Source organism: Solanum verrucosum, unplaced genomic scaffold, assembly GCF_900185275.1.
Source record: "Solanum verrucosum unplaced genomic scaffold, falcon-dt-bn FXZP01000151.1, whole genome shotgun sequence".
Lineage (NCBI taxonomy): Eukaryota > Viridiplantae > Streptophyta > Magnoliopsida > Solanales > Solanaceae > Solanum > Solanum verrucosum.
This window is the reverse complement of record NW_026020202.1, coordinates 751,983-772,282: the sequence shown is the minus strand read 5'-3', so window position 1 is coordinate 772,282 and position 20,300 is coordinate 751,983. Positions and strand designations below refer to the sequence as shown.

At 37.0% G+C, this 20,300-nt stretch overlaps 1 protein-coding gene across 1 annotated transcript in view; it reads right to left on the bottom strand.

Annotated features, from left to right (window-relative positions):
- LOC125830088 (protein PHOTOPERIOD-INDEPENDENT EARLY FLOWERING 1) overlaps nucleotides 1–20,300 on the bottom strand; it is a 47,528-nt gene that overhangs the window by 9,884 nt on the left and 17,344 nt on the right. The window contains exons 3-17 of the mRNA XM_049509309.1: nucleotides 13,844–13,939; nucleotides 11,897–11,977; nucleotides 11,695–11,802; nucleotides 11,484–11,564; nucleotides 11,305–11,393; nucleotides 7,530–7,681; nucleotides 7,378–7,439; nucleotides 5,305–5,440; nucleotides 4,655–4,726; nucleotides 4,504–4,571; nucleotides 4,281–4,415; nucleotides 3,725–3,775; nucleotides 3,471–3,539; nucleotides 3,254–3,316; nucleotides 112–3,178 (exon numbers count right to left, since the gene is read on the bottom strand). Coding sequence (XP_049365266.1) covers nucleotides 112–3,178; nucleotides 3,254–3,316; nucleotides 3,471–3,539; nucleotides 3,725–3,775; nucleotides 4,281–4,415; nucleotides 4,504–4,571; nucleotides 4,655–4,726; nucleotides 5,305–5,440; nucleotides 7,378–7,439; nucleotides 7,530–7,681; nucleotides 11,305–11,393; nucleotides 11,484–11,564; nucleotides 11,695–11,802; nucleotides 11,897–11,977; nucleotides 13,844–13,939 — 4,330 coding nt within the window. The remainder of the gene's footprint in view (nucleotides 1–111; nucleotides 3,179–3,253; nucleotides 3,317–3,470; nucleotides 3,540–3,724; nucleotides 3,776–4,280; nucleotides 4,416–4,503; nucleotides 4,572–4,654; nucleotides 4,727–5,304; nucleotides 5,441–7,377; nucleotides 7,440–7,529; nucleotides 7,682–11,304; nucleotides 11,394–11,483; nucleotides 11,565–11,694; nucleotides 11,803–11,896; nucleotides 11,978–13,843; nucleotides 13,940–20,300) is intronic.

The window sequence follows — 20,300 nt, the reverse complement described above, 5'->3', positions numbered from 1 at the left end:
TGAAGCTACAAACTATTTATGTGTAAAATTTTCTTATACAGTTAGCTAGGCCAATTATTTACTTGAAACAAATACGAAGACGATAGTTATGAAAGGTTAAGATAAGCTTACTCTCGTAAACTAACGGCTCTTCATCATCATCAATCTCTGCTTCCATATCTTCCTTCAACCTTTCAATTCTATCCAATTCCCATTCAGTTTCTTCAAAATGACCTTGTGACTCAATAGCTGTCTTGTCTATGATAGGGTCCCATAACTCCAGAAAACGTACAGCATACCGATCAATTGGACGTAGCTGACTCTCGAAAGACAAGATAGCTTGTCCGGCAGCAGCAGCTGCTGCTGCCATCTGTTTGACATCAGCCAGCATGTCAATGTCATCTTCTTTACCAGCAAAAGTAATTGCTTGTTCTTTTAATGGATTGCTAACATTTGACACTGCCACAAGTTCTTTACTTGATGTTGTAACTGGGGCTTCATGATCACCAGGCTCATCAGCCTTCGTCTCATCATCATTACCAAGTTCATCATCTTCCAACCTGACAATTGCTTCTTCAGTGAACTCCTGATTGTCTACTGCCTCTTCCTCTTCAACTTTCTTCAGAGCCATGTAATCTGCCTCATCTTCTACATTTTGCAAAGCAGCCTCCACGTCAGCATTAGAAAGCTGAACCTCAGTGACATTGCTATTCTTCTCTACTTCAATATTCTTTAAGGAAACTGTTCTGTGGCCGGAGAACAATTCCATTGGATCCAGTTTCTTAAAGAATTCAGTGTTGTAACTTCCACTCTGTATAACCAAATCATCCAGAGCACGCTTCTGGTTTGCCTTTTTCAAAATATTCTCTTCAATGGTGCTCTCACTTATCAATCGATAAATGTGTACTTCACGGGTCTGGCCTATTCTATGACAGCGATCTTGAGCTTGTTGATCCATAGCTGGGTTCCAGTCACTATCATAAAAGATGACTGTGTCTGCACCCACCAAGTTGATGCCAACTCCACCACTACGGGTTGATAAAATAAACAGGAAAATCTTTGGATTCGTGTTGAAACGTTGCATCAAAGTTTGTCTCTCTTCTGGCGGAGTAGAACCATCCAAACGCATGTAAGTGTAACCATACAAATTAATGAAAGCTTCTAAAACATCAAGCATCTTTGTCATTTGGGTGAAAATTAATGCACGGTGACCTTCTGATTTTAATCGCCTCAACAAACCTGCAAGCTCCTGCAGCTTTCCACAGTCAAATTGTATAAGCCGCCTATCTGGAAAGTAGACTTGCCTTCTAACAATGGCTGGGCGAAAAGGAGTGAGAAGAGGAGAAAGAACCTCAGAACATGTCTCTTTAAAGGTTGGACTGAAAAATACAGAAGTTCCTGGTTTACTGCACCAGCAAGCAGGTGCTGGGGAACGTGCAGCAGGGATTGCAAACATGAAAGTCTCAACCTGATCAACCATTTGTTGGAATCTCTCAACTGGTGTCAGTATTGATTCCGCAAGCCTAGCGGAGTACAAAAATGACAAGGGATTACTTTTTTGACAGTAAATGCCATGAACTGGATGTTTCACAGTAACAATCTCCCGAAGACTTGTAGAATATACAGGTTTCTGCTTACACTTTATGGAATTCCACCGTGCAATAGCTGCTGCTCTCTCCTTTGCTTCTCTCAGTCTCTCCTCAGCAAGTGCCTTTTGGATCTCTTCAAATATGTTTGTTCCATGAAACTTCTTATTCCGTTTAAGTCCTTGAGAAGTTTCTTCACCATGAATCAGAGACACACGACCCTCAATCAAGCTTGATGGAGTAGCGATAGATTGAACATCATTACTCTCCCAAGACGTCATTGAAAAATCAAGATGTGTAAACAACAACCCCAAAGCACCAAGGTTGACAGTTGAAAATATACCAGGTGAAAGCATCGAGCAAATGGAAGAGCTCAAGTGCATATCAATACCACTCATATCAAAGGAGCTCACTATTGGACGTCCTTCAAATAAGTCAGGATGATTGCACACTTTACGAAGTTGCATTATTACACTTATCATCCCAAAAAAGTTTGAACTAGCTAGAGTGGCTTGTGTCTCTGAACTAGCAATAAAGTCTTCATACAAATTACGCTGCCTCCTTGAGAGCTTACAATAAATTACGTGCTCATGTTTTGAAGGAAGCTGCTTCTCCACATCCCTTTTCAAACGGCGAAGAATAAAGGGACGAAGGACATTATGCAAGCGATCAACAACTTCCTTATTAACCTTTTCTTGTCCCTCAACCATTCCAGAAATAGGATTACAGAACCAATCTTTGAATTCTTGGTGAGACTGGAAAATATGAGGCATCAAGAAATGCATTAGAGACCACAGCTCCATGAGATCATTCTGCAATGGTGTACCAGTCAAAAGTATACGCCGTTTTGAGTTAAAGTTGAGAAGTGTCTGCCATCTCTGCGATTTCCAATTCTTTATTAGATGAGCTTCATCTAAAATTAGGTATCTCCACTTCTTACGCTTGAAAACTTTGGAGTCTTGTATAACGAGTCTGTAAGTTGTGATACATATATGAAATGAGTTTGGCTTCAACCAGCCTTGCCTTTTAATCTTTCGCTCTTTAGCACTGCCAAAATATGTCAAGATTTTGAAAGCAGGACACCATTTAAGAAACTCAGTCTCCCAGTTTAGCATGACACTAGTTGGGACAACAATAAGATGAGGACCCCATATTCCTTTTTCACATGCTAGGTGAGCAAGAAGAGCAATTGTCATGATAGTCTTCCCCAAACCCATTTCATCTGCTAGGATTCCATTAAGTTTCTTCTCATACATGGTCACAAGCCAATCCAAACCAATATGTTGATACTCACGAAGGGGAAATTTTAGAAGGAAGGGGAACTTAGTCCGCACTTTGGTTGTTGAGAAGGTGCTACCCGTTGGTTGTGCGGATCTGGCAGCAGCTGCTGCATCAGCAATTATATCCTCACTCTGCCTTTCTTCCCCTGTTTTATCCACACTTTCAACTTCCTTTTCTTCGTTCTCAGCGACTGTAGTGGGCAGTACATCACACGGTCCATCATTTACTTGAATGGGTTCAGATTCATTGTGTGCTGGTGATTCCAGGAGATCATCAGAAGCAGACGCATATGATTCAGAATCATCGACAGCATCTTCATCAGTATCAAAATCCTAACAAGAGAAATGTAACAGTGGTAAAAATTAAATGTAACATCAAGTCCCATAGAAGAGCAGAGCACCACATACCTCTTTATACCTAGCAAGGAGCTCATCTAAAGGAAGTTCGCTCTCCTTTTGCAACAGCGCAATCTGAAAATTGAAAATGTACCTCATTGCGACAGCAAATGTAATATTCAACCATTTTGAAACTCTATTATTCATGAGGGGAAAACTGTGGACTGGGTCTATGTATAACAGAATGCATCAGAATTTCAGAAAGAAGGTCAAGAGACTGAGCTTTTACCTCATCAGCAGCATCATTTGCCTCTGCATTTGCCAACTCCTCCTCCTCTAACAAAGTTGTTTCATCATCCTACCAATACCACACAAAGTAGTTAATTTAATGAGCCATTTCGAAGACTAGATTAGGTGACAGATGATATTACCTCAAATTCATCTTGAAAATAGAGGTACACAATATAAATGAACTGTAAAAATGATGAGATTTTGCCTCAAACAGGTTGACGCTCTGTAAAGAAATGAATAATGTAGACTTACCATATTGTATCCTTTATCTTCACCAACAGCTAGGACATAATCATCATCATCCTAAATAAAATGGAGAAAATTAAAAGGAAGGTACAAAATACTGAAGATGCTCATCGTGAAGCATACTAAGGAACCAAGGAGACAATTCTGATAGAATAAAAAACTGCATTGCATGAAAACGCGAGATGAAAAATTTGATTTTTCTTCACAAATGATAGACACTTGAATTTTCCACTAAAATCTGGATCTTCAATGATTAAATGTTATCTATTGGGACAGCATTGAAAGAAGATCACATTAGTGCAGCTCCTCTATGACAAAGCAGTAAATCATACTTGATGGTATTGGTCATGCATCAATTTAAAATCCCAAAAACAAATATATGCAGACATTCTTTATGCAAGGGATAATTTTTCTAATGATGAGTAATGCAAGCTGCAAAATACATTGAACCAAGTTTTCTTGGATGTTAGCTAAAGAAAAACATATCTATAAGGTCTACACCACCACTGCAATTTTGATAATAAGCGGTTTCAATTAAAAGTTGTTAGATAAACATCTTCACCTGTTCATCATTAAAGTCATCCAACAAATTAATTTGGTTGAACTCCTGATACTTCTTTCGAGGACTTCTTAGCTTGTCTTTCCCTAGGTCAGAACAATAATTATTTGGAACTGATAAGACCCCATTACTTTCAACCTGCATATACCAAAAAGCAGATATATCACCTTGACCACTTACCTAATTATAGTAGTCAAAGCAGTAACCATAAACACATACAACTTACAGAACGACGACCAGAAATTTCAGGTGAGCAGCCTTTGTCGGTTTCAATAGCAACATCAACATCTCTACCTGTACAACATGATTACTTCAATTAATATAAATTTCCTTGGCCTTACAATTAGCAATACACAAAGAGGCCGACTGCTACTCACATTTATCCCTGCCCTTGCCAGAACTGACTGTAACATCTGCACCACTCTTCTCGGGGCTACAGTCTCTGCTAGCTGAAAATTCACAATGATTAAGCTTAAATTAAACACATGCTTTAGATGATACTTCAACAAAATCATGTCATTGCTGCCTCTTCCTACCCTCTATTTGGCAAGTTCCTGTATCATCTCACAGTCATGACGAAAATAAATTATAACAAGAGTCTACTTGACGTGGCTTATGAGACATCCTAGGACCTTTCTAAACCCTGTGTTCTGAATACCAAGTTTGCCACGACCCAAAGTGTACCCTAGGTGTAACATGGTGTATAGGACCCCGAGAGGCCTTACACAAGCCACTTAGCATACATCATACAAGATTATAGAAATAACGACTTGGAGGTAGATAGGTTGTTTCCGAAAGACCATCTACTCAAGTAATGATATCGAAGCAGTTTGTAAAATAAATTACAGAAGTAAAGAAGACATAACAAAAGCTCAAGTAACTATATCAACGCAGTTTGTAAGAGAAAATACAGACGTAAGGAAGACATAAAAAATAATAGAAAATGCATTACATGGCATTCAGGAAAAGAGAAGGAAGAGGCTTGAATGTGAAATACTCTACAATAACTCAATCAACCATATAGTACCTTCCCCAATTGCATAACGCTTAAGGAGCTCTTCAAGAGGTAGATCCATTTCATTTTGTAAAGCAGCCAACTCTTCTTCCCTTTCTTCTTTAGTTATAACAGCCTCATCTTCTTCAATGGTATGCTCGTCATCTTCCTAAAGCAGTATCAACATAAATGACAACATTGTTTATAGGACAACATTAGCAGAACTGCAACAAACATTATAATATCACCCTCTTAACAAAAGCTTTTCAGATGGTTATAACCCAAAATCAGATATGTTGATAAGAGAGAAAAACCAATCAAAATTAAGCCATAGGAACAGATAAAAGACCATATAATTACATCAGATGACTCAAATGAAATAGCTATGAAGATAAGAGCCCCATCTAAAACCCAATCTGAGAAGGAAGTGAGAGACAGATTAGCTTCATTACAACGAAGACTGGTATTTTTCCACAGATTCCTAGTCCTAGTCAACAAGTCAACAGGTAACTCGCAAGTTCAGCTGACACAGAAAAATGGTTTTGACTTGACCCATGCACTAGATAATATACCATAACAAAGTAATGCATCCAAGAATTAGACCAGGCAGTCAATGTAGTGGAATGAGCATTATGAGGTCATAGGGTCAAATTCTAGCAGAGACAAAAAGAATTAGGTGATTTCTTTCTATTCATCCAAGCCTTGGCGGAAGAGTTACTTGGTACCTGTGTTGGTGAGAGGTAACACGTACCCCAAGGATTTAACCAAGTGCACGCAAGTTGGCCCAAACATCGCGATTATAAAAAAAAAAAAAAAAAAAGCTCTCTAGGACATCAGTACGGAGCAAAATGATATCCTATCAATAATGATTTCACAGAGACCAGATGATTGTAGTCGAATTCTTATCCAAAACGAATTTGAATGTAGTCAAATCCCTGTTCAGTTCTCAACCTAACAAATGCCCTAAGTAGAGTAAAGTCCCACAGAAGGCAGAACTGAAGGACAAGACACTGTATATTTTAATACTTGAATTCATTACACAAGGTACTTGAACTTTCTAACTACTCCCTCTGTCCCAATTTATGCACTTCCCTTACAAGTCAATCTCAAAAAGAATGATAACTTTCTATATTTAGTAACAATTTAGCTTTAAACTTCCCATTTTACCCTTTCTAAATATGCCACAAATATATATATATATATATGCTTATTTTAGACCCCAAGTTTCAAAAGTCATACTTCCGTTCTTAAATTTCGTGCTCAGTCAAACACCGTCACATAAAGTTGGACAAAGAGAGTACCAGTTTCTTGCTTTAGATGTTTCAGGCTAAAAGACAGTACTGCTGCCATTTCAATTTATGTGAAAAAATTGACCTCCCCTACTTTCTACTGAAGAAAGAAAAAATAGAAAAGTTTGAACAGAACCAAGTTAAGGAAGAAATGAAAACTTTTGAAATTGTGCTCTTGTTTTCATAAAAGGTCATAAAACAAAAGCACCAAACAAGTGTTGAAATATGTACAAGAGTGCAAAAACAAAAAAGATGAATCCCTTCCTAATCTTGTAAAGATTCTAAGAGGCTAAGTATTGATTCTACTTCATTTACTAATTCCTCCCTGCAACAAAAAGAAAACAACAGATGCTTGCATCATCATGTATTTATGTTGTTATACTCTGCAAGGTCATCTAAGTACATTTTAATTCGCCAAAAAGATCAACCTATTGATTTGAAGGTCTTATTTCAAATAATCACAGCTCATTCCGAGCTATGATATTTAAATGAGCAGCACAAATCTCATCCCTTCCTTCATGACCTAAAAAGGGGGTGGCATGAAAGAAAATCTCCAAACTTGTTTCATCAGAAAATTTGCCTCAAAGCTAGTTTCCTAACATTAGCTTAATATTGAAGACACACCAGGCCTTATGATCACTAGTTTAGCTCAATTATAAATAATTCATGCTGCTTCACGCATTCAAGCATTTCAAGAATATATATCAAACACCTTTTCAATGATAAAACTGAATGATATCAATATGCAAGACTTCAAGAACCTACAAATATAAATAAGCATGGTATCAAAATCCACCCCAGCTATTTGAAAGCTTACCATTTCGTCTTCAGATTGCACGCCAAAGTCGTCATCAATATCACTACCAGTTGAAAGAGGTTCTGAAAATTTCAGTTTAAGTAAGAAACAGAGGGAAAGTTACTGTCAACAAGTTTCTCAATATTGGTCAGCTGTCTAGTTAATGTACTTACGAAGATTTTTTCCAACACAATCACGATTTGTTACATCCCCTTCACTCCCTTCTTTACACTGGATTCTAAATGCTTCTGGTGCAGGCAAAGAATTGGTTCGTTTGCAAGTACTTGGTGAACTTACAAGATTCTCTGCAAGCATTGTTGAGTACCTAGGATAAACAAGGAAGAATGTCTAATCATGTTATTCATTAGGTCAGTCAATTACTCAGTAAATTATCTGCAGGAGGCCCGTGCTAAGCCCGGCTAAAACTCAAGATATAAAAGTAGAAATTTTAATTAAATAAGTATAATTTGTGTCACATTTTTCTACTGCATGACTAATATAATGTAGTTGCATGTTAATCTGAGTTATTTTCTATATTTTAAAAATTTTGCGCTGAAATACAAAATCAATTTGGTGTTTCTATTCGTAGTTTTAGAAGTGATAATGTCTTACAATACTTATCCTCTCAGTTCCAAGAGTTTATGATTCACCAAGGAATAATTCATCGGACATCTTGTCCGTACACCCCTCAGCAGAATGAAGTAACAGAAAGGAAGAGTAGGCATCTCATTGAGACTGCTCGCACTCTTCTCATTGGATCCTATGTTCCGTTGCATTTTTGGGGCGATGCAGTCCTCATTACTTGCTATTTTTTTTTATGAAGTAAGATGTTTCGTTCACAAAAATACATCAAGAAGATGCATAGTTACAAGGAAAGGAAAAGGCATTAACAGAAGTCCTCACTTCTGGGCCATACTTATGAGTAGGTCTCCATGGGATGGGTTCCGTATACAGCTTCTTGTAGTAAGTGATTATTTCTCCTTCAATTTCAACTGGCTCTTGAGTAACTTCCCCCTATATCATTAATTAATCGATGTTGTTGTACCTTTTGTGAGAATTTGCCATTTTGTGGAAAAACTTGGTATTCTTGTCTCCTTCCTTAAGCCATAGTATTCTTGAATTTTGTCTCTATGCAATTTCCTCCTCCTTAATCAGTTCCTCATATTCTAGTAGAACTGCAACTTTTTTTGTTATTGCATCTTCTGTAAGCACTCTGTTTTCCCTCTTCATGTCCACTTCTGCCAATTGTTCTAGGCTTCTAGCAATTTCTTTCGTTGTAGGCCAAGGTTTTCACTCTCCTCTTTTCTCCATTCCTTGAGTTTGTGCTTCAAAGTTTTATGTTCACAAGCCAACACATAGTCTGGTTTCCCTGAGTATCTGAATGATGACCACCAGTCTTTAACTCTGTCAACAAAGTCTTCTGACTGTAGCCCCCAATTTTCAAACTTAAAATAACTTTTATTTCTCTCCCAGCTTCCACCAATCAAGGCTATTGGAATATGATCTGAACTCAGCCTTTGCACGGGGATCTGTTTCAGATTATTGAATTTGCCATCCCATTTTTCCGAGAACAAGATTCTATCAATCCTAGAGACTGCTACATGCTGATCTCCTTTAACCAGCTATATGCAGCATCTTCTAGTTGTAAATCCACCAATTCCATGTCTTCTATGAAATCAGAGAACTCCTTCATACCCCATGTTCTACTGTTGCAATTTTTCTTCTCCGATATATACCTAGAGATTAGGGGAGGTAGATTAACCATGGTTAATAGTGTACTAGATGCAATACCTGCTTATATGATGTCTGTGTTCCCAGCACCAGACAATGTCATACAGAGGATAGATGCTTTGAGAAGAAGTTTTTTTTGGCAGGGAAATGAAGATAAAAAGAAGTTTCATCTAGTCAAATGGGAAGAGGTCATAAAAAATAAGAAAGAAGGGGGACTAGGGATCAGGAACATTAAGAAACAAAACAAAAGCCTAATGCTAAAATGGCTTTGGAAGTTTATGACAGGAGAGAATATGCTATGGAGAGAGGTGATCAGGGCAAAATATGAAATGGAGAATAGGTGGATGACAAAGATGGTAACTACACCATATGGATGTGGCATCTGGAGATCAATAAGAAATCTTTGGCCTCTGTTCCCTTCTAGAATCAGATTCCAGGTGGGTAATGGAATGAAGGTGTCATTTTGGGAGGACAGATGGATAGCTCAAAGAACCCTGAAACAATTATTCCCAGACTTATATACATACTAAGCCTTCAACAAAATGCAACTGTGGCTGAAATGTGGACAGGACAGTGGTGGAACTTACATCTTAGGAGGAATCTAAATGATTGGGAGATGGGGAACATAGTGGCCTTCCATGATACAATGGCACAATTTAGCAATTTGACTAGGGAAGAAGACAAGGTTGTGTGGAAGATTGGTAGCAAAGGGGTTTTCAGTGTCAAGTCAGCTTACAAAGATCTTAATCAATCAAATTCAAATGATAGGATGGAGCTATGGCCATGGCGGATGATATGGAGACCTAAAATCCCATACAAGGTAAATTGTTTCACATGGTTACTAGCAAAGGAAGCAGTGCTGACACAAGAGAATATAAAGAAGAGGAAGTTCCAACTATGCTCAAGATGCTATTTGTGTGAGGAACAGGAAGAGACAGTCAACCATCTCTTTTTGCATTGCAAATGGACAGATCAATTATGGAGAATATTCAGCAGCCTTAGAAAGATCACTTGGGTGAGACCAAGAAACATAGCACAACTCCTAAATTGTTGGATCAATATTGGCAATACTACAATTAAGGAGGAGAGATAGAGGATTGTCCCAGCTTGTATATGGTGGACAGTGTGGAAAGAAAGGAATCAAAGATGTTTTGAGGGCAAGAAGAACAATGTGCAGAATTTCAAGATGAATTGTATAGCTCTTTATTATTTTTGGTGTAAACAGAAAGTCTTAGTACAGGCAGAAGAACTTTTTGATGTTTTAGACTATTTGTGACAAAAAGCACAGATGGAGTCAGTCTAGTTTGTAATACTTTTGGAAGAGGGGCTACTTTGATGTAGTATACCTGTGGATAAATAGAAGAAAAAGTTACCATTCTCAAAAAAAAAAAAAAATATACCTAGAGACATTGAAATCTCCACACAGTGCGCAGGGCGCTTCAAACAATCCCCTTACTGAACCCAATTCTTCCCACACTAGTCTCCTCTCCTTGTAGTTGCTTGGAGCATACACTCCAGTTATGTGGCAATTGTAGTTCTGGGTTTGGGATTCGAACCTACAAGTAATGGAGTAGATTTCTATTTCTAAGACCTCCCCCTTCCATGCCCTCTCAGCCCACATCAAAATGATTCCGCCTCTTGTTCCACTGGCTTCCAGACATGCTTGTCTGATCCATCTACCTCCCCAAACCTGATTCGCTACTTCTGTGATATTTCCCACAAGCTTTGTTTCTTGGAGACAGATGATGTCTGCCCTCCATTCGAAAATTAAGCTTTTGACAGTCTCCCTCTTCTCGATGTTGTTCAATCCCCTGACGTTCCATGACACTAGTTTAAACTTCATCTTGCAACTAGAGTGATGTTTCTCCCATTATTCCTATTCCCCGAGCTTTTGAATTTTACATCAAATGAGACAAGACTTTTAAGCTCTTGTGCACCTTTGAGACTTTTATTAATAATTAAATACCACTATTAATTTTTTTTAAATAATGTAAAAGGTGCCCTAATAAGGGGCAAGTAGAAATACTTACAAAGCTACACTATACACCAATTATGGAGGCCCAGGAAGGAGTGGTTTTAAGAAAACGAATAAGAGCAAAAATGGGAATATGCAGGGAAAAGCCAATTGCAGCTGCTTGTAAGCATCAAAGAGGGTCTTATTAGCAATAAAAACAACATCAGAGAAACAGGAAAGCAAAAAGGGGGAAAGAACTGAACCTTTCTGTTTGTCCAAGAAGAAACTCTAGCTGCTTATCAAGTGTTTTCTTCTTCTTCTCATCTACCTCTAACTGATGCTTGTAAAGAACCTGACATATGAAACACGTGTGAATAATCTGTCAAGCTCAAGACTGGGAAAAACAACTGGGTTTGAAAGTTCTCCAGATAATGAATTTTACCAGCTTCTCTATTTTCAACCAAAATTTTTTGATGTCCTTTGAGATATTGAGTGCAACTTTACGCAGACGTTGCTCTTCTTCCTGATGAAATATTATAGAAGAGAAATAAGAAATTTAGCAATGTAATTAGTAAGAAATGCAATACCTACTGAAGTGTCGGACACTAATATGAAAATATTCACGCACAGGAAGAAGCGAATAAAATAACAACCTTAACTCGCTTTTCTCCCCGTGTCGCCTGATCAAGCATTCCCTTGCTAGCTCGTATAGCAACCTTCTTTGCTTGAGTCAACTTCCACTTCCTCTCTGATTCAAAGTCCTGATAAACAAGAAATCTTCCTTAGAATAACTTCATTGACATTCATCTAGCAGCTTACACAATTGCTCCTGAAATAGGAAAGGACTTTATATACCTTCGACAACCAGACCATCTCCTCAAGAACATGATCCCAGTGTGTTTTAGGTCGTTGAGGTTCTTTAGGTGCTTCAAGACCCTAAATACAAATCAAGAAAATAAGCAAACAGAAGATGTAGTACACAAGAAAGGACAAGGTACCCCCTGATTATTCATTCATGTAGCTACTGTAGATTATTTTTTATTTTTTTTGAAATAGGTAACTTTGTATATTTCTATATATGTAAGATCAATCAGTACATTGTTTGTACTTGCACCATATTTACATCAAAAGACTCTTAAGAAACTGAACCTATTCTAGTCTTCTAGAGGGAGTGTCTACACCTATAAGACTATGAAAGGGACGATCGTTACCTACCCATGATTGAACAAATTCCATCAGTATATCTTCATCTATCAACTTATTAGGTAGATAATCATAACCTACCCGTGATTGAACAAACTCCATCAGTATATCCTTCATCTATCTGCTAATTAGGTAGATTTTTTTTATGTGACTATCTGTATATCTGATCTACTAATTAGGAAGCAGAAAATAAATTGATCTATATTATACAATTGCTAGGACAAAAAAAAGGGTCCAAATAGATTTTAAAACTAGTGATACTGATTTGTATTATGTTCCACATTTTAATTTTCCATATTGCCCCATCCTTATAGCTGGATCAAGAAAGAACCTCTTATCCTAAAGAATGTCCTTAAGCTTCCTTTCTTTGGGTGTAGGACCTTTTCCTAGGAGCTCACAAAAAGATAGCAAATTTAGATGGTTCTTTCATGCTTCCTCTCTTTTTTTGAATCGGGCTCTCATGCTTCCATTCTTTCTATTTCAAACATGTGCTTTTTGTCTAATTCTTTATCGAGTATCACTAGTTATATTGCATAGCATTAACCACAATTGGTTAGCTATGTGACAAAAGCATGTGCAGATTACAACACTACTAGGCTAGATGGCCGTTTTGTAATCATTAATATGCTGCCATAGTTCAATCATGTAACCTTCTGATACTCAGCATGTTCCAGTCAAGAATATCAAAGAACAAAAGAGAATAAAAGAGGGTGGAATAAGTATAACGAACTAATCAACCAAAAGATCACCTTGCAACTTTGGATCAATCAATGGAGAAGTCCAAAAAAAAACATTAAACAACTGCATGGACTTGAATGGTAATATTATATAATTCCATATTTACAGGTATCTTTGTCATTCTCCAAGAATTATAGCACTGGCATCATCTACGAGGGTATCCAAATTGCTTTCAAACAAAAAAAAAAAAAAAAAAACAGCATCCAAGCATTGATAGATATCAAAGCAGCAACTAAATGTTCTACCTATTAACCCTTTCATGTCAACTGATGATACATCCAAGGGTTCAGCCGAAACAAAATTATGAACAGACTCCATTCTAGATAAGAGCCTTCTAGCCTAAATTAGATGCACACATGATTCCCTTCTGTGGGCCTTTAATTGAGATATCATTCAGGAATAAAGGCTTGAGAACATCTTCAGCACATGACCAATTCTAAATTATTATCGCTGAATCACACTGCCAAGGGTTGGTCTATCACCCATGCTTAGATTAATCTTAGGCTAAACACCAATCCATTAAAACTGTGTGTGTTCTTTTCTTCGACAAGTTCATTCACACTCTTGGCATACTGCTATACTATTATCATGTATACTTGCTCGGACTAAAAAGGAATAATGCATAGATCAAAACAGTCATACTTGCCAAAAGATGAAAGAAGAAAAAGTCCTGTGGAATTAGTCAAGGTGTGCCAAAGCTAGCCTGGACATCACAGTCATCAAAAAAAAAAAACATCCACCTTGCGACAGCCGGTATAAAAGAACATGGATCGAACATAAAAAAATTAATACAGAAAAATCCAAACCTCAAATGATAGCTTCCAAGTGCAAGGATGATTGCAACTAAGATGTAATTCATACCTTTTGGCGTCGTACGCGTGTTTCATGGTCCGGCTTACACTTATACCCTTTAGAAGCCATGATAATCTCAAGATATATACACCATGATTCCGGCTTCTACACGAAAAAACATAAATTAGCACAACCACACACTTATCTCCATAACATAGAAGAAAATAGGAAACGAAAAATGAATTCAAGAATATAGATACACCTAGCTTAACTAGATCAAATAAAGTATGTAGGTACAGATAATAAACAACTTCCAGAGAGGAATGTCAAACAAGTGGTGTCTATCCACTGCATAAGAACTCATTGTCAATATCTTGCTTCACCACCACCACCCCAAGAAGTAAACGTCCCAAGTAAATTTCAACATACATGAAGGGACTGTCAATTTCCCACCTCTGGGATTTCATTGGGTATGTAGTTGTTGAAGGGACTGTCAATAGCCTGGAACACGTTCAGATCCTATTTAATAGATCAAGTCCTGGTGAGTAAAATGGTTCATGACATTGAAAGGCATATGAAACAATACTCAATTGCAGCCTTCAGGCGGAATAATCTAGTGATTATGATCTTATTGAGGAGAAGGGAGGCTAGTAGTTTTTGCCAGATGACCAAAGCTAGGGAAGGTGACATGGATGCTTTCTCATTATTCATTATGATTCTTGACCGAAGGGAAATCAGGTTTTGGCATGATCCAAGGCTCGGGATCTCTCCCAGACACTTCCCTATTCTCTACCATTGTTCCATTTCTCAGAATGCACTGATTGCCAATTTCAAACAAGACCAGAGATGGTCCATAACACCCAGAAGAAATCTCAATGATTGGGAAGTCGAGGACTACATCCAATTGATCCTTCTACTCAGTAATTTCTTTCCAGAAACATCTCTACCCGGCTACATTTTCGGGAAACCACACTCTGAAGGGCTGAAGGGCACTTCTCTGTAAAAAGCTGCTACAATGCCCTCGCGGTTTCAAACCCTGCTTTAGTTCCTTGGCCTTGAAAAGCAATTTGGAATAGCAACTTCCCTTCAAGGGTCAAATATTCCCCCTGGATTTGTTATCATTAAGCCATATTTTAATGATGACAATACTGATTTAAGTATATCTATTCCTATCCAGGGCCTATTTGTAGAACAATGGTGAAGTAAATTCGAAAGTAGAAAACAAATAAGGAGACTTTGATGCAATCCAGAAGCCAGAGGACCAAGTGAAGACCACTAAAGGCCCAAACTAAGCAAAAGAAGGAAAAATTACCTAAATACATAACTTATTTTACTATATTCTCTAAAATTCTCTACCATTTGAAAAAATTACAAAAATCCCTACTCTCTCCTATTCTCAGATACATCACTCTTACGTGATGTATTAGGACAGGTGTGTCTTGTATCAACAAAGGTAAAGTATCGGGACATTGAGCGATGTATCGGGATAGGTTGGGTCAGAGAAGGGGATAGAAACACTGTTTTTTTTCCATAAAATAGCTAATGCACACCAGAGAGTTAACACAATTGATAAGCTAAAAATCAATGAGGTGTTGGTGACTTGAACCAGAAGAGGTGAAAAAGGTGATAATTGAATACTATGAAAATTTGTACTCAAAAACTGAAGATTGGAGGCTTGACCTGAATATGAGAGATTGTCCTGTGGTCAATGAAGAAGACAATAATATGCTGACAGCCCCTTTTGAAGAACAGGAAATCACAGATGCCATTAGATCCTGTGTTGGGGACAAGGCACTAGGACCGGATGGCTTTACAGTGGCTTTCTTCATCCAATGCTGGAGCATCATCAGTAATGAGGTAGTGGCAGCAATCAAGGCTTTCCACAAATAGGGGACTTTCGTGAAAAGCATAAATGTTACTTTTGTGGCATTAATTCCAAAAAGGGTAGGAGCAACGGAGCTTAATGATGAGCATCATCAGTAATGAGGTAGTGGCAGCAATCAAGGCTTGAGGGGACTTTCGTGAAAAGCATAAATGTTACTTTTGTGGCATTAATTCCAAAAAGGGTAGGAGCAACGGAGCTTAATGATTTTAGGCCCATAAGTCTTGTGGGAGGAGTATATAAAATCATTGCGAAGGTCCTAGTAGAAAGGCTGAAACGAGTGATGCATAATCTAGTAAACAAGTAACAAATGACTTTCATCAAGAACAAACAGATCATGGATGCAGTGCTGGTGGCAAATGAGTGTGTAGACTCAAGACAAAAAGACAAACAAGTAGGGATTTTAGGTAAACTAGACATCTAGAAAGCATATGATCACCTAAATTGGGACTTCTTAATGAATATGCTATAGAGGACAGGTTTTGGTTCAAGGTGGCTTAATGGATCAAACAGTGTATCAGCACAATAAAGTTGTTTTTTTTTTAAAACTGGTAACTTTGCCTATATATGTTAGAATTTGAATCTTACAAGAGTTGTAGTAGCCCCATATTTACAAAGTACTACCTACATCTATGATTCTATGATCCTATGTTTATAATGAGTCTAAAACATCAATAATAGAGATGGGATCATGTAAAAGTAATTGATTACACCAAAAACACAGTGGCAAGATGCAATTAAGCTTAATCTGTTGCATATTGTTCTCTATGCTCTCAAAACATCTAGAATTCCTCTCCTTCCATATTGTCCACCAAATGCTTGCTGGGACTATCCTCCACCTGCCTCTATTCTTGGCCAACAACCCAGCTTGTTAAGGCCTCTGTAATTTTCCTAGGCATGCTCCATGCTATTCCTCTGAGGTTCAAAAACAATCTCCATAGTTGTCCTGTGATTCTACAATTTAGGAATAGATGATTCACAGTTTCTGCCTGCTCCCTACACAAGAAGCACCTGGGGCTTAAAATTATCCCTCTTTTCATTAGGTTCTCTTGGGTAAGCTACTGCCTCCTTTGCCAAAAGCCACACAAAGCATGCCACTATATATGGTATTTTGGTTTTCCAAATGTTCTTCAATGGCCAACTGCTTGGCTGTTGGTTGTGGTTCATTTTCATGTACGCTTTGCTCACTTCGTATGTGCCTTTCTCATCTCCCTTCCACCATAGTTCATCTATTCCCAACCCACTGAATTGCTCAATCTTGTTGATGAAATCTGCCATTCTTGGTATTTCCCAATCATTGAATTGCCTTCTGAAGTTGAATCTCCATCCCTCTGTTGTCCATAATTCTGCCATGGTACTCTGTTGGTGTAGTACTAATGAGTAGATATCTAGAAAAAACCTTTATAAGTTGCCTTCTTCATGCCATTCACCTTTCTAGAACCTAGTTTTAGCCCCATTGTTCACCTTGATCTTGAAGAAGCACTTCAGTTCATTCCAGAGATCTCTGATGGATCTCCATAAGTTAACTCCATAAGGAGTTGTAATTTCCTTAGTCATCCATCTGTCTTCCTCCTCATACTTAGCTTCTATGACTCTTCCCCATAGTGTCTCTTTATCATTGGCATACTTCCATAGCCATTTCATTCCGAGTGTCTTACTATGAGTATCCAGATTCTTTATCCCCAAACCTCCAAACTTCTTGTCAATCTACTTGTCGGAATGTCAAACGTTCACAACTTTTCGTTATTGTTACTTTGTTACTTAAATAAATTTATAGGAGAAAAATAAATTTGAAACAACAGCAAAATAATATTGTTGACCCTTTTAGAAATTGATTCTTCATTAAACTGTTGCCTTGAAGGCCCTTCTAGATGCTTCATCAATGCAACTTTACGACTTTTTCAGAAATATGTATGTATAATTGTTGCATTATGAAAATACAAGTAGATCAAAATGTTGGATTCTAGACACATGTTAAAGAAATATTCTCGAACATTAAAAAAATTAAAAATGAGTCTAACCTAGATAACTCAAGCGCTCAGCAATGACTTGGGACATGAAGGACAACAAATCTATGTTAATAGACATATTTTTGTAGCTAAGATATTACTTTTATTTTAGAGCAGGTTTTGTTTCATATTCTTCAAATTAAGCTTGCCGAAAATAGTCATAACTCACACCAAAAATATTTAGAAGAGCTGAATGAGAAGGAAAAAAATGAAAAACATTAAAAGGACGAAATCTTTGTCCAAGTGAGATCATATACATACCAAATGATAAATAATCAATCAATACAATTTTAAGGAGACAACAAAACAGCAAGAAAAAACATACATTAAAGGGAGTAAACTATGAGATATCCAATGATGATAACAAATCATTCTAACCAGAAAAGTTCTCATGTTTTGAAATAACATACCTCAAAAAATTGACGAACACTTCAATCAACTTTCAATCCTTAAAGTACTCATAATATCCACCCACCGACAAAATTTAGTAAAAATAGATAACAACATAAAAACCATAAAATATGGGCATGCAAAGTTATTAACTCTCAGAGGATTTTCTAAAGAACACAAAATCTCATCCTTGTATGTGAAGGAATGACGTTGTTGATGAAGAAATTAGAGATTTGTAAGGGCTTTTTTTATTGTACCTTCAACAATTCCAGTAGAGAAAACTTGCTTGAATACTCAATTAATGTTTGTTATTTAAACAGTACTAACAAATACTTATAACAATAATTTTGCAGAAACATAAACAACAAAGTTTAAACTCAAAAATAACAATTAATAATATAAGCATAAATTAATGACGGTAAAAAACATACTAGGATATGTAACAATAGAATGAAACAGAATGAAAAAGATCAAGCCCACTGAATGCACAGTGTCCCCTTAAGGAAATTATTCCCCTCTAGTACCCGAGGTTTAAAGGAATAGATCCTCTCAGGATAAAGTGATTCTATTCACAAGTGTATTGATACAAAAACAATGGTGCCAATAAATCACTCAACAGGAGCAAAGTACACAAATATTTAATTGTCCAAAAGAAGAGAAGAACTTCAAAATTTTCGTTGTTTTAAAATGAGAGGAAATTCTTCTATTTATAGACAACAAAGGGCATGTGAACAAATGCTTATTGTGTCTTATCGGAAAAGTTACAACCCTTCAAAAAGGTCACAACCCTTCATAAAGGTCACAACCCTTCATAAAAGTCACAATTTTTCATAAAAGTCGCAACTCTTCATATAAGTCGCAACTCTTCATATAAGTCGCAACTCTTCATATAAGTTGCAACTCTTAATAAAAGTCGCAACTCTTCATAGAAGTCGCAACTTTTCATGAAAGGGGAAGGCTAATTTTGGAAATAAAATAAATTAAAAGGGAATCCTGGTTTGTGATGGCGCCACGTAAGCGGGTCTAGGGTTCTCTTATATATATATATATATATTATATTATGATTACTTTAGTACTTTCTTTTACTAAAACTTATGCAATATGAAGGTCAATTAAAATCTTAAAACTCCATTTCTAGTAAATCACCATACCCTGAAATAGAATAGAGGAGGTACAAGGTTTGCTATATAATAGTTAAACACACCTTCCTAAATTATTGAAAATAGGAAGGTATGTTTAACTATTACATTCACTTTTTTCTTGATAAAATTTGTATCAAGTGCAAAGAGAAAACAAGTCTAATTGCCAAAACAACAAATAGCAAATTGGATAACAATTAGTGTGATGATAAAAAAGATCCAATGGCCATCATGCCATTTCAGTTTAGAGAAGTCATAAGCAAATTACAGCCACCTGCACTTAAAATAAAGACAGAAAGTAGAACCTCTAGTTGCAATAAGAAAGGAGACCAAACATGACAAACTATGGAAGATGCTTTGACGTCTAAAGGAAATTACAAAATGAGCACTCATCAAAAACTATGCTTAAAGAGTTGCAAATTTATACCTTATCAAAACAAAGAAAAAGAACACGGAATTTGTCTCCAAACCCATTACAACATGTTGTGAGGAACTTTTTTCCAACTTGACTTAGAAATATGTGTTCATTGCCCTTCTAAAAAGAGAAATATATAATCATTGTTCCTAGGTTATGTTATTAGGTGCATTCCTATTAAGGAGAGGAAACTCAAACCTCAATATCAAATGGAAACATGGAAGTCACTCATTTACATTATGCAAATGACACCTTAATATTTTGTGATGCTAATGAAGGACAAATATTGGTTTTAAGATCAATCTTTGTGCCATTTGAAGGAGTCACAAGTTTGCATGTCAACGGGAGAAAAAGCTAGTAGTATCCTAATAATGTCTCTAATATGGAGGAACTATCTTGGATTATTTTTTTATTTTTTTTGGGGTGGGGGGGGGGGGGGGAGGTTTCTTGCCTACCATTTATCTGGGCATGCCCTTAGGTGCCAAATCAAAGGCTTTGAACACCTGGAATCCGTAATTGAAAAGTGTGAGAAGAAGCTTGCCAGATATATGTTCTAGAGAGGCAAAGTCACTCTAATTTATTTAGTTTTAGATGCCTTTCCTACTTATATGATGTCTATCTTCCCACATTCTTGATGGAGTGATACAAAGACAGGATAAAAAAATTTTGATAACCGAGAAATCCGTCTGTG